The sequence below is a fragment of the Mytilus californianus genome, unplaced genomic scaffold (genome assembly GCF_021869535.1).
Source record: "Mytilus californianus isolate M0D057914Y unplaced genomic scaffold, xbMytCali1.0.p SCAF_4, whole genome shotgun sequence".
Classification (NCBI taxonomy): Eukaryota; Metazoa; Mollusca; class Bivalvia; order Mytilida; family Mytilidae; genus Mytilus; species Mytilus californianus.
The window spans coordinates 90,824,284-90,839,696 of record NW_026262690.1 but is presented as its reverse complement, the minus strand read 5'-3'; the positions used below and the strand labels follow the sequence as shown (position 1 = coordinate 90,839,696).

The 15,413-nt window shown below is 34.0% G+C and overlaps 1 protein-coding gene across 1 annotated transcript; it reads left to right on the top strand.

Moving 5' to 3' along the window:
* Positions 1 to 424: 424 nt before the first annotated feature.
* LOC127698809 (cytochrome P450 4A4-like) lies at positions 425 to 14,120 on the top strand. The gene is made up of 12 exons (XM_052202492.1): positions 425 to 759; positions 3,126 to 3,270; positions 3,814 to 3,858; positions 4,262 to 4,389; positions 5,305 to 5,420; positions 6,706 to 6,816; positions 7,296 to 7,431; positions 9,574 to 9,764; positions 10,198 to 10,331; positions 12,816 to 12,880; positions 13,027 to 13,103; positions 13,802 to 14,120. The coding sequence occupies exons 1-12, from the start codon at positions 595 to 597 to the stop codon at positions 13,965 to 13,967; spliced, it is 1,479 nt and encodes a 492-aa protein (XP_052058452.1). The 5' UTR covers positions 425 to 594; the 3' UTR covers positions 13,968 to 14,120.
* Positions 14,121 to 15,413: the final 1,293 nt, after the last annotated feature.

The window sequence follows — 15,413 nt, the reverse complement described above, 5'->3', positions numbered from 1 at the left end:
TGGTTTAAATATATTTCTCTTTCACCAAAAGCTTCATTTCTTCAAATGTGTTTGTTAGTTTAAGTAAATAATTACATCAAAACATTATTTTTTTGTCAGAGTAGGGCTACTTTTTCATGATGTTCGAAATATGAGTGGGTGAATTGGTGGTCTGACACTTCAAAGCCTGGAGGCCAAAACAGTGCCCGAAGTCATATTTGTCTTCCATAATATAAATCATTGTAATAAACTTCTTGTCCTTCGTGGGCCCTTGTTAGTACCGGTAACGTGATTACCTTACCCTCAATCAATCCCTCCTACCCCATCTCTTAAAAACTAAACGCATTCAAACTGACCGTAACCGGCTTTGCACCTTCAATCATGCAGTTCATGAAAAAAATACCTATATTTGCCTTTTGTTTCTCGCAAGCTATATTGGTGTACAGGTAAAGTAAGTTCACCAGACCAAATCATAGTTATATAACAGTATTTTTAAAAGTATTCATAAACTAGCCTTCGAAAGATGTCTAAATATCTACGATGGCCACAAGTTTATCAAAATGACTTTATCGTCGCATTAACGAACTTAAAGATAATAAAAAGATAAAGGTTAAAATGGCTACCTTAACACTGACTTTGTTGAAATTTATACCGGTCTTCATAATACTATTCATAATAAAGAAACTGTATGGATTATACCAAAAGAAGAAAGAACTACAGAGAGCATTGAAGGATTTCCCTGGTCCGATCCCACATTGGTTATGGGGCAACATGAAGGAGGTAAGTCAAAATTTGAATTTATTTATAATCATTCGTTTTATAGTTAGATTATCGTGCAAAATATGACATTATCCATATGAAAACAAGATGTGGTATAATTGCCAATGAGACAACTATCCACCAAAGTTCAAATGAAGTGGATGTAAGTAATTATAGGCAACCGTACGGCTTTCAACAATGAGAAAAAAAACAGACTGTATATATAGTCGGCTATAAAAGGCCCTTACATGAAAAATGTGAAACAATTCAAATGAGAAATTAAAATAATGGCCTAACTTACAACAATTTACGATAAACAAATATAACAGACATAAACCGACGACAACCACTGAACTACAGGCTCCTGACTTGGGACGGCACATAAAAAACGTGGCGAGATTTACATGTTTTTAAACGATCAAACCTCCCCTATCCTGAGACATTGGTGTAACAGTGAGTACATTTAATTTGTGCATTGCTAACTGCAAAACCTCGTGCAATGTACACCGAATTGTCACTCATATTTGGATTGATTACTGATTGTATACTGAACGGCCAGTGACAAATATTTCATGCATATTCATGACAAAGTTTCATTTAGATACATTATAACATATTATAATACTAACTATAAACGTATCATGCATGATGCAACTATGCACATGCTGTTTGCACCATTCATGTGTAAATTTGGTAAGTGTCCGTGGATGAAGATGGTAGATGCTTAACGTCCAGCGGCAAATTATATATGCGTATTTTGGCCAAGAATATGTAAATGTGATATGAATAAGAACCCTGCTTTGTACTAAACAGACACGCTGAGGATTTTTGCAAGACAACAATCCACAGACAGACATGTCATCCTACCCATTATTCGGACTCCGGGCGTACCAGTCTTTGCTCTTATTCCTGAATGATCCATGTCTAGCGGAAAAGCAATAAATACCAATTTTAATTTCTTTGGTTTGATTCGACGATTCGGACGGGAATCCAAAAACTCTTTGTAAGAACAATGCCTGATTTTCAATACCACGAGGATGACCTCGCCGATATATCTCTTTTCATAACAGATAACGATGTTTTCCTCTTTATATTCATAAATTTTTACCACCGAACAACAGTTAATCAATCATAAACTGCATTTTTCAAATAAAATTAAAAGATTGAGACAATAACCGAAGAACAGCAAACCAAGGAAGACATTTTGGAAGTCAAACTATGATTTTTCATTGTCCATACCACTCGTCAAGCGTTAATTTTCCCCGAGCCTAGACCGTGACACCTCACGGAGAAATTCAACAGAAACCAACAAGCTCTTTCATCAACATGGAGTTCATTCCGTTGTTGTCTTATTGTCTGATACTCAAAATCTCCCTTTATTCATACCAAGAAAGCAATGACAAATGTTAATTGGGGTATAGAAATATGGTCATCCCTGGTTATTTCCACCCAGCATTTGAAACCCATGATAAAGAGAGGAGTCTGTTTGGCTGTGCGGGATGTGTAAAAATTTAGACACGTTAAATTGGAATGGGAACATATCACATGACTCGTGTAGGGAGGATTTTGGTCTTGATCACCACAAATATTAATTGGGGTATAGAAATATGGTCATCCCTGGATTTTTTCCACCCAGCATGTGAAACCCACGATAAAGAGAGGAGTCTGTTTGGCTGTGCGGGATGTATAAAAATGTAGTCACGTAAAATTGGAATTAATGGGAACATTATATCACATGACTCGTGTAAGGAGATTGCAACGCTCTCTGCACGTTATGGAACATTTGCAAAACGTCTTTGACTTTTCGTTGGTGGCCTGTTGCAAGACAATTTTTATGTTCCTATACTATTACTTCGTACCTTAATTCTCTTAATTCCTTTCTTTCATCTTGGTCTACCCATTTTTGTAGAACCTACCAATTTGATTTGTGAATTTTGTCTCGCTCCGAATATGCATGAAATATATTCCACTGGACGTTAATTATTCATTCATGACTTGGACGAACACATTAACACGTGAAGGGATATTGTGGGTACTCAACTCTTCTCCCCAGATACTTCTATATAATATGAAAGGTATAGGGGAACAACTTTTAATTAGTCAATGATATTGGAATTACAAAAACAAAAAAGGAGATAAAGACGCTTCTAATAAACATTGCAAATACTGAAGTCCGTCTATAATCATGCCTTCTTTCACTTCAATAGTGACGGCTGTAAAGCAACATATTACGAAGTGTAGAAAAACTTGACCACGCCCAGTGATATTAATAATGAATAAAAAGCATAAAATAGGCTATATTCTACCAACAATAGTGTCTGTAGGTAAAATCTCTACTAAGGGAAGCAAAAATCTTATTAGTAGCAATGTTTGACAATATGTTTTAGATTACCGGAGATTACCAAGGGATGCTTCGGACTGTAGAGTATGGGAAGAAATACAATGGAGCATTTCCTGTATGGATGGGACCAACAGATGCCTTATTAATGACTGTCCATCCTTCCACTGTTAAGTACGTCTTATCAGGAACAGGTACTGTGCAAAATCAACAAATTTTTGTTTGTTAGTGTTTTTTTTCGCCGCTTGTTTTTGTTCTTGTCTTGTTTTTTTTACTTTGAACTTTGTTTTTATTCTCAATTTTGTTTCGTGTTTGGCTATGTTTTTGGTTTCTTTGTTATTTGTGTTTGTTTATTTTTATTATGTGTTTGTTTATTTTTATTCTGTTTTTGTCATTTTATTTTTTAAAGTAATATGGTACGGTTGTATGTACTGAAGAATTTAACAGGTTATGTTATTTGCCATTTCACTAACCACTTGTCATTCATACCATGCTTACCTTTGCAGAGAACTTGATCGGCTTTATTGGAGTTCGTATTCGCAAAATCTAAGTTTTCAATTTTACATGTATGCATTTCTGTGTTATTAACAGTATGCTGATCTTTGCCTCATTTCTCTACTTTTTGGGAGGGTTTGAACGTGCATTGTCATTATGATTGTTGACATTTTGCTTTTTCTTTTCATTCACGAAATGTAATTTGCAACAAGGAAAATAATCGTGTCTTTATTATGTTATAGATCCTAAAGATGAGTTTTCTTATGCACTGATGAGGCCATGGATCGGTAAGTTATTGTGCTTATGCTGACTGAACGATTAGCGGGAGGGAAGGACAAGTTTTAGTCTGTATATCACGCTTTTTCGATCCAAGTTTGTAAAAGTTCATGATTAAAAATAATGGTATTGTATACAGGCATTAAAAATTAAAATTCACCTTTATCCTAATGACATACATTTACTTTTATTGAGACCAGTGGCGTTTTCATTTATATATCTATTGTTATTAATGATACTACTTTCCTGGCAAAAAAAGGTTGCCTTATTACCTTCTGCCTAAAATTATGATCTTTCGCCAGTAACAAGTATTACGCAGAGACCTTTTAAAATTAATTCAGCATTTTCATCTTTTTAGGCTTATACGTTTGTATTGAAAGAATTAAAGGAGAGCCGTTTTCTTTTTTTCATAAGGTGATGGTCTTTTACTGAGTGGTGGAAAGAAATGGGACAGAAATAGACGACTTATGACACCAGCATTCCATCAGGATATTCTCAAGAATTATGTTAAGACATTTTACGATTCATCTAAAATATTGATAGTGAGTATGCCGCCATTCAACAAAAAAGTGGTTTCAACGACAGTTGAGCCCTTTTTATGAGTATGAGAATGTTTCCTCATATAGCCATAGCTATGCTTATTTTTATTTTTATTTCGTTGTCTTCGTTTAAGATAGCATACATCACACAGCACACACGAAATCAATCCGTTTGATTGCATACGTCATACGTGTAAAGAAGTCTAATGCAAATTAAAAATTTCTTACATTATACGTACAAGATAACCTTTTCCCCATTGGAAATCAAACTGTTGATCCCGACTATCCTTTTGTTCCAGCCACTCTTCAGAGACTATAGTATTGGTCCATTTCTTTAATCTGTACTTGTTATGTATGAAATGTTTTCTGCTGGACGTTAATTAAACACCAGTTTGTCATTCATTCCTATACAGAAAGAAGGTCACCGAACCGCGTCATTCATTAGTGAATTGTGCTTCGGGGGAAACCATTTAGTTTGATATTGATAAAAAAGATATTTGAGTTTACAAGAATAAGGCAGCACCCCAGCAACACAGGAAAACAAAAGCCTTATGTATACAGGTATTCATTCATACTTGCTATGCGGGATGGCTTTTGCTCATTGCTGAATACCGTACGGTGACCTATAGTGGCTAAAATCATTTTGACTCTGTTTGATAGTTGCCTCATTGACAATCATCATGATATGGGATACATGAACAATACAGCACACCAGCAACACAGAAAAAAAACAAAGACTTATGTATACAGGTATACATGCATACTTGTAATGCGATATGGGTTTTGCCCATTGTTGAATGCAGTACGGTAACCTATAGTTGCAAACAACATTTGGACTCTTGTTTGGTAGTTGTGCCATTGGCAAGCATACCACATCTTCTTATTTTATACACACATGGATCAATATATAAATTTCAGGAAAAATGGAGGGAAACTACAGAACCAGTAGAAACTTTCCATCACATAAGTTTACTGACCTTGGACAGTATGATGAAATGTCTGTTTGACTACAACAGTGACTGTCAAAACGAAAGGTACGACAATAAATACCCGTTTCTCCAGAAAAGTAAAAATCATGTGCAGATTGGCGAAAGCAAGGTTCGAACCCGAAGTCCCTTTTACTATTAATATCACTAACGTTGCTATGTATTTAAACATCTTTGGCGGTTGAATCGCTCTTTTAGATTTCCCTTCAACAGGAACTCAAACCTAAACACTTGAACGCCATATGAGTAGGTTCGATAAGGTCCTGAAATTGCCCCTATTTTTAAATTTAAAATTAGGTTTTATTAGCCATATAGCTCCTAATGTTGCTTCGTATTTATAAATCTTTGGTTTTCAATTTTAAAAGAAATGAATGCTTCTTTTTGTAATTTTATTGGGGTGTAAAATTGTTGACCGAAGCACATTTTGTATGAAGCGCGGCGGAAGCGCTTCATTCCAAAAATGTGTGCCCGATCAACACTTTTACACCCCAATAAAATTACAAAAAGAAGCTTTCATTTCTTATAACTACATTTTTATGCTAACAAGACCATGAAAAAAGTTTTATCAAGTTTTTCTTTTACAGAATGTATTTACCTATGCACTTTTATGTAGGAGCACGTGTCATCACGAATGTAACATTTCATTTTGTTATGAAAGTTATTTTTTGAATGACGCGCGATTGTTGTTAGCCAATCAAACTAACGAATTCTCGTGAAACATACATGTAATGTAATTATATGTTTATGTTTTGGGTGTTCCCGATGAAGGTAAATCCACGAAAGTACTTCAGATGCACTACATTTATAAAATGCTATCTTCATTTACTAGTACTTGGTCGAAACCACTGCTGGAGAGCTGTTAGTCCCGGACAGTTTCATCAGCCTAGTAGTTAGTACTTGGGTACTGACATGATTTATAATGTATTTTTCTAAAATTCACCTTTGATAAATTAAGAAATTTTCCAGTAACTAAGGTTCCAACTCCCTCATGTAAACTTGACCCTAGACGAATATGGCTATTCTTTTTATTTTCTTTTTGGTCATATTGCCCAAACGTTGCTTGGTTTTCAAATGGTTAAGTTTGAGCGTTCCTGGCGAAGGTAGGAAAGCGAACGACATTTATAAAGCGCATGTTATATTAATTTATGAACCAATAATCCTCCGTTCAAAAGTTGCAGGATAGATGTTCCAATATATTGTAACCCTTTGTTTTTTATCGATAAAGAACTTTTAACAAAATTCCTGCAAAAGTAATTCTAACATTACGGAGATGTCATTATTTTGGTATATGCGTAGAGCATTGATCATAACGATAGATTACCTTTATTTCCAGAACAAGACATCCATATATACAAGGCGTGTATGATGTGTCAGAGCTAATAGTAAAACGGATAACGAATCCATTTCACCACAACCCATTTATCTACAAATTTACAGAAAATGGGTGAGTAACGTTTTTTTTTAAAAAAGAAGCTTACTTGAATGCATGATACTTTGTCCTGACCGTTTTTTAACAACTGTAGTATATTTGCATAAATCATCTCCCGTACTTCTAATCTCCCGTCTGCATGAAAAAAACTTCCCCAACTTGCCCAACTTTCCTGTTTACCCAAGGCTGCGTTAGAGTCTATTCATTACGGCAATGCCATTTTTTATAATTTTGACTTTAAACTCGTGGAAAGAGTTGTATATATGGCATTCCCGCGGAATAAACTGTAAGGTGTTATTGTGTTTATTATCGTAGGGTGAGGACTATATTGAAGTTTTCTTGTCGGGATAGTTAGTCCAAACAATTTTTTTTTCTTTGGTAAAGAAGAGAATTATACCACAGTTTATTATTTTTATGCTACCATCTGTTATGAAAGGGTTTTTGTCCTGTTTATCTTTAGTCAGTATGTTAATATTGAAGCATCTTTTTTTCAGAAAGAAATTTTACAAAGCTTGTGAAGTTATTCATGAACATTCGTCTAAAATAATATCTGACAGAAAACAACTGTTACAAACGGAGAAAAAAGGCAGCAGAAACACAGATTTCTTGGATATTCTAATAAATTCGAGGGTAAGGATTAATTATGAACGCTAGCGTCAGATATCATATGTATATTTCTGAGTTAAGTTGTTTGAAGAAGAACTGCTAAAATGGGGAAATCAAAACGATGAGGAAACCGAAAATGATGCGTCTTTAAGTTAATTCGTTTTTAATTTTGCAAACTTTATTCGAATATTTAATCATTTTGGAAAATACAATAAAATGGCCTTATAGTTAGCTATGCTAATTCAGAGATTTTCGTCGTCCTTTAAAGATTGATGATTGACTCTTCATCGTTTTATGCTTTAAGATTTCCAATTTTTTATTTCGAACAGGGAAAAAAATCAAACGGAGAAATAAAATACAGTGCATCAAATTAATTTTGGTGTCTTTCATAGCTTAAGGTTATATTTGTACGTTTGGGTTTTTTTTCCTCGTATGTTTGTTTATTTGATTGCATTACCCTAAAAAAGTTCAAAAACCTGTTTGTATGTTATCGCAGATGATTGTGATGTAGATCATATACGAACATTTGTCACTGAATATATGTTACACAAAATAGATGTATTCACGTTGTCACATCTTTATAACCATATAATAGTAAACAAGATTTAGCTTTCTAAAAAACTTTAAAGTGATTCGCTTACCATACTTTTAAGTAAGTTGTGGTCTATTTGGGTCTTTAAGTATGGGAAAGGTGTTATATATCTCCTTTGTGCATATGTGAGCCAAAATTTGTTCCTGTGAAAAAAGTTCCAGTGGAACTAATATCATAGGAAATATGTTCTGGGAGAACTTTTTTCACAGATGATTTCTATATAATTTGTTCCATCTCTATAAAATAAATTCCACACTTTACCTGGTGAAATAAGTACCGGGTTGGTGAAATTTGTTCCTTACCTGGTGAAATAAGTTCCGGGTTTATGAGATTTGTTCCTTATCTGGTGAAATAAGTTCTGGGTTTGTGAGATTTGTTCCTCACCTGGTGAAATAAGTTCCTTGTCTGTGAAATATGTTCCACTGGTTAAACAAGTTATCTTATATACTGAGCATTTGTCATCAGTGAGTTTAAAGTTATCATTCAAGTGCATTATGAAAATAAGTATTATATCAATAATAAAAAAAGTGAAAAGTGTAAATCATCCAATTCGGATCCTGTGGAGTTAGTATAGCAAATGTTTAATTATATACTCCGTAAAAAATATCAAAATTACACTTTTCATCCAGAAAAGAGTAAAATAAGAAAAATCAATCATTCAGAAAAAAAGTATAGTTAAAGATGAACATATGTACTTATTTGAAAAGGACAAAGTGACTGATCAGTTATATCAAAAGACATGTAGAAACAAAAGACACACTCTTTTGAAACTGCTATGACCTAAGTACATGTATGACTAGAACACGCGGCCATGACAGTAAACAAAAACCAAGGAGGAATACCACATAAAACATAAATACAAATAATGATACATTACCATCGCTTTTATTTCTTATCTTCATCCTTTAGTTACAGTCATACCTTCAATTGCAAATGTATTCCATGCAAGCACATTCAGTACAGCACTCAGCTTGCATTATAATTTAAATGTAACAAGAAAATATTTCGCTTGCAATTTGTTGCAAAGGTACTTATTTTCTGTGAAAATAGGTTTGAGCGGAACTTATTCATTGATTTCTATGAAATATGTACAAGTTCATTTAAAACAAATATCACAGGAACTTATTTTTACTTTTTAAAACTCTTAATATTAATTGGAACAAAATTCATGGAGCTATGATTTTTGCTCCGGAACTTATTTCACATTTGGTCATAAAATTAGTTACGGAACAAATTTTACAGTGCTGGAACATATTTACTGTGATATAAAGTCCGGTGGAACATATTACCTATGAAATTTGTTCCGGAGGAACAAATGTCACGCCGGAACAAATTTTTTGTTACACATATACTCATAAGTGTGGTATTTCAAGCCTGTCTTAGATGGGACATATTGTGGTATACCGTAGTTTTTCCATGAATGTATGCTTTGATCAATTTAATACATTTTACACGTTTCGGGATTCTATTTTTAGTATCAAACGAATTGACAAAAAAAGATGCATGATTGAACGTTAATTGTAATGTTGACACTGTCATAAAGAGGAAGAGCTAGCAATATATTTTTTGTACAGGACGAGGATGGAAATGGAATGTCTATTACAGAGATACAAGATGAAGTAGATACATTTATGTTTGAGGGTCACGACTCAACCGCCAGTACTTTGGCATGGTGTCTTTACAACCTTGCTAAACATCCAGAATACCAAGAGAGATGTAGAGAAGAAATAAAAGAAAAATGGGGAAATAAGGATGAAATTACATGGTAACTTGTTTTCAATGCCTACATCACTGAACAGCTGAAATTGACAAACATTTTACTGAAATCACTCGTTAGTTTGGTTAGATATTATCAAGGGTCATTATATAGTAACTGTTTCTTTTTTTTATTTAAGTAGGTCTATATATTAAAACAGGACTTCTGTCCTATATATAATGACTTAGGAATAATGCTTCACGACATCACAACCCAAATCAACCACGTGTTTTCTTACAACTAGTCAGTTTTATTTTAATTTTAGCTTCTTGATTTTACCAGAGACATATAATACAATGTCTCTGATTTTACTTAGTTGAAAAGAAAGGTTATGGCGTATCAATTCGAGATACAAAAAATTACAACATGCACATCTGTACAAAGATAGATACTATTTAAATAACATGACAATAACCAGTAAAGTTAACTTTTTTTAATATAGGGAAGACATAAACAAACTGGAGTACACATTGATGTGTGTGAAAGAAAGTATGAGAATGTTTGCACCAGTACCAAATATATCTCGCTGTACAGAGAAAGATATACTGTTACCCGATGGTCGACTGATCCCAGCAGGTAAACTCATTATTTAGTCTTCCATAAGAGATTAAACTCTAGATTCATTTCCCTACTTGGTACTTTGTTGTCGTACTTTGACTTGTCAGTATGTCATCATGTATACTGGATAAAAAAATAAAGCATGATCAAATACATCTAATTATAAGTAGGGTAGTAGTAATGTAACTATGGTATAAAAGTAAAGCTGCTTTGACAGATTCTGTTTGACAGTAAAATACTTAGACAGGGGGAATAGTTAGTCGTTTTGACTGGGTGAGATATATGAATTCGTTAAAAAGGACACTAAATTCAAATCACTATTTTGAAGAACGCCATTCTCTTAGTATGTTAGAAAGAACTACTGTAGTATTAGGATACATAATAGACTTGTCGTGAGATTAAATTTCGTACCCTTGTTTTTTTAGTGGAAGTCACAATTATTCATCCTTTCTTCTGGTTTAATCACTTTTCATCACCAAGCAATTGACAAACTGTTGACTACAATAAATTATCCTGTCATGTATGTTTTATTATAATAATCTGACATTTCTCTTTGTATATTCAGAATAAGTCAATAAAATCAATTTGGACCCTGAGAACTGTATAGTAATATGAACATATTATAAGTTTATACCATCAATATTTAAATATATTATATTGGAGTGAAATATCCCGGTTAATCCTGCAATTTGATTGGTTACCTAAACAAGACCATATCCCCTATCCCCTTTGAAGGAAAATAGAGAAAATCAAAGTACTGAAGTACTGAACATCGGATGACTGCAAGTTCTTGTGGATGGTCACAAGCACTTGTCTCAGAAAAAAAATCACATCTCTATACCTGAAAGTGAGGTTAATGTACAGATATAATTTTTTTTCCTAGACAAGTTCGTGCGTGGATGATAAATAAATGACAGGGAATTTAACCTCACCATAATAAATATGATATTGAAGTGATACAAATCAGTATACTCTGGTTTGTTGTTATATATTATATTAATATTTGTATATTACAGTTACATGTATATATAATTTTCATCCATTTGTATATCATTCTATTCTACTATATTAATAATAGTGCAGTGCAAGTGCATGGCGGACACTCTTCTGTAATAATTCGAGTTTTCTAATAGATTGGATTTGAGTAGGCTTTCATATTTTCCCGCTAAACTTTCAATCTCCCATGCAGAGTTATCGGTCCTTGAGAGAGAGAGCGAGGACCGATAACTCTGCATGGGAGATTGCAAACGTTCTTGAGATATTCTTCCGCATGCGGTAACACACATTTTCTGTACGTGTGAAAGATATTAAAGATTTTTTACTTATATATTTATTTCTAACGACAAAACATTTTCATATCATTAATTTATGTTCTAAAAAAAATATTTTTAGGAGTATCCATTGAAAAAATTAGTTTATAACAAGCGATAAGGAATGTTATTTTGCACTCGATAATGTCCGCGTATTAATCATGTTTATAGATTGGTTACAATCCCAACACAAAAGTTACGTAATGGAAATCTAGGCGACAGCAATACACCGGAATGCCCTCACGGTCATCCGATGTAAAAATGGTAACTAATGATGAAAGCAGGATACTCCAGTATAATATAATTGTTATTCGGGCTTTACAGAGGATATGGGCTCATATATTCCCTGTCTGTGCCCTATATCCCCTTCGCTTTAAGGCCCAGGAGATTTAAAACAATGACAAGGAATATGAGCCCATATCCCCTGTGAAAATCCCTAAAAAATATAATATTTTTCCCCATCTTACTTTAAATTGGTACATGAGGTTTTCATTGCATAAGCATGACAATAAAAAATGTTCTTCATCATCAATTATTTTATAAGAATATGAAAAATGTCGTTCTATTCCTATATGTATCATCCCCTGATCTCGTGCTGTTGTCACATATGGTTAGTTTCTTCTGTTACATATTCTGTCATCGGACTTGGACTTCATTTAAACTGAGTTTTATTGTGCATATCGTGTGTGTTTGTTTATTCTACATTGGCTAGAGGTATAGGGGAGGGTTGAGATCTCACAAAACATGTTTAACCCCGCCGCATTTTTGCGCCTGTCCCATGTCAGGAGCCTCTGGCCTTAGTTAGTCTTGTATGTTTTTTTAATTTTAGTTCATTTATATGTTTCGGAGTTTAGTGCAGTGATGTCCATTTTCACTGAACTAGCACACATTTTTGTTTAGGGGTCAGCTGAAGCCCGCCTCCGGGTGCGGGATTTTCTCGCTGTGTTGAAGACCCATTGGTGGTCTTGGGCTGTTTTCTGCTCTTTGGTCGGGTTGTTGTCTCTTTGACACATTCCCCATTTCCATTTTCAATTTTATCATCTTACAAAGTTGTGTTACCATATGTATACTTTCCTGAAATAGTTCTCCTGTCACATGTATTACCGTCTCGTATCTTTCTGTTGGTATATCTACACTCATCTGATTCACAATCAGTAGCCTTGAAATGTAACCTTCCTTATTTTCTTTGTAGGGGTTCGGATAGGAGTATCCATATATGCTCTTCAAAGAAACCCGGATGTTTGGAAAGACCCAGAGGTACGATTTGTATAACGCAATAGATTTCACAAAATTTTAATAATATAAATTTTGTATATTGCAGCTTTTTTCCAAATATTCACTTTCTAGAGTCACGCACACGCAAAATTACCATTGATGATATAACCAGTTATATTTCTTTTCAGATATATGACCCTTCGAGATTTTCATCAGAAAATAAAGTTTCAGCTTTACAATTCATGGCATTTTCAATGGGGCCTAGGTAAGAATCAGTTAACATGGTCTATTGTCTGTATTAGGCCATGACGGGCTTATACCTCATGCATTCTTGACTTAAAAAGGTTCTCTTTCAAAAAAAGAAAATATAGAGATTGACAATTAGAACAGATTCTATGATATTGCCACTAATGACTCACAGCGGTTCAGTAGAGACAATTAATTGTTTGTTGCTTAATTTAGAGTATGTAGCATTTGAAACATATGGCATAAACTTTCAAATAAATCAGACCAAAAGCCATTGCTGGATCATTGAAATGGATTTCTGGTCTATTAGACATTGTGTTCAAAGGTATGAAAAGCCATTCATTAAAAACCATTTATAGTTTGTGAAATTAGTATATGATTCAATAAAGAAATTCTTTGTTTCTTGTCTTGTTAAAATGCATGGAATATTCGCTGTTGGACGTTAAGCAAGACGAAACTATATTTAATTGGTAATGTAAGATATTGCTAGGATGTTTTGGTTTAGTTCAGACAAAAACAAAGTATTTTACACACGACTGCAACATCATAACAAAACAAACAAAAAAAAAACCCAATAAAAACAACAAACTTAACAGTATGATCGGAATTTTAGATAAACATTGACCTCTAGATGTCCTTTTTGTGTTGTTGGGTTGTTGTCTCATTGAAGTTCACTCCACACACCCCTTTTATTCACATTTCATGTTTTATTTTTAGAAACTGTATTGGAATGCAGTTCGCATTGACTCAGATAAAAGTAATTATCCCAATGATTGTTCGCAATTTCCACTTGGATTTGGACCCTGAGCGACCAGCAGAACCCGAGAGTATGTTGATATTAAGGAGCAAGAATGGCTTGTATCTTAAAGTGACACCAATATAGTTCTTGGTTCAGACTAGAGCGTCAATTATATACTGGGTAACTGCATGTAAACTTCATGATCAAGCCGAGAGAAGAATGGAACAAAAAATATAAAAGTGTAGATCTTATCATAAACTTGAGCTTGTACAATTTTAATAAATATAATGTACTGTTTACGTTTATGTTTTTCAAAATGCCTTAATAGACTCAAATGAATAAACTTCAGATCAGTTTGTACGGCATTGTTTACAACAAGAACCGAAAAAATAAGCAAACTATTAAAGATAGACGCACTGGCTTTTTGTCAGCCTGTACAAACAGGTCTGAAGTAGGTTTAAGATATTTCTTTATTCCATATATCGACGATATAGACCGGAGAGGTCGGCCAAGTTTAGTTTCTACATATTTTATTTTGTAAAGTAAAATGGACTGAACACAAGTAAAATAAATCATACTTAGGAAGTCCGTTGTTTAACGTTGTGAAAATGAAGATGTACAACATGTACAATATGTTGACAGATAGTCACTCAAAATTATAAATCATTTTCTCTGCTGAACCACTATTTGTTTTATAAAAGTAGATCCCAATTACCAAATATAAAATTGCAACATTCTAAATTATCAGTAGCGATTTAGATAAACTGGTGTTTGTTTCTCGGGAACCCATTCCCATACATTTGTGGTGTCTATCGGCTGGGTGGGGGTTTACATGATAAATGGGCAGCCCCGATATTCCAACACCCAATTAATCCGACATCCCATTAGTACGACACCCCATTGATCCGACAACCCCAATGGTCCGACACCCCATTGGTCCGACGCCCCAATAGTCCGACACCGAATAATTGAATAATAGTTAATATCTTTTTTATATTAGAAAGCCTGATGACGCGTTTATTTAATACTACAACTGTGTTTAGAACCGAACGCCTTGTCCATCGACTGATCCAAGTTACCAAGGTAGGTTGGTAGACATGTATTTGTTAAGATATTGGAAAATATTCACCAATACAACATCTATAAGAATGATCGAGACGCTGACCTCGTTGTCTTGCGTGACTAAAAAAGTAGTACTATCAATCTCCTAATTACACAGTGAACATTTTGTCAAACTAGAATATAATTTGTTAAGTTTTGTCGAATTACTTGCATGCAGATTCGTAACTGTGTATCTTTCCCAAAGCAGAGAATTAAGAACGTTAAGGCTCTAATGTCTTCCAAATAGAACTCTGTAAAGTTTGACGCGTTCTCTGTAAGGAATCTGCTTTGACTATACGAGTTCACAACACCAATATATGAGCTTGCAAATAGTATTACAATGAAACAATTAAACTGGGTAATGCTCTTCAACTTTATACTTGTTTGGCTTTCTAACTATTTTGATCTGAGCGTCACTGATGAGTCTTATGTAGACGAAACGCGCGTCTGGCGTATCAAATTATAAGCCAGCGGTTCTTTTCACAAAAT

Excerpts from the sequence above, each read along its gene's own strand:
- LOC127698809 (XM_052202492.1), top strand. The coding sequence starts at position 595 with ATGGCTACCTTAACACTGACTTTGTTGAAATTTATACCGGTCTTCATA. Across the intron at positions 3,859-4,261 it reads ACTGATGAGGCCATGGATCG|GTGATGGTCTTTTACTGAGT; the intron begins GTAAGTTATTGT and ends TTTTTTCATAAG. Across the intron at positions 5,421-6,705 it reads AGTGACTGTCAAAACGAAAG|AACAAGACATCCATATATAC; the intron begins GTACGACAATAA and ends CTTTATTTCCAG.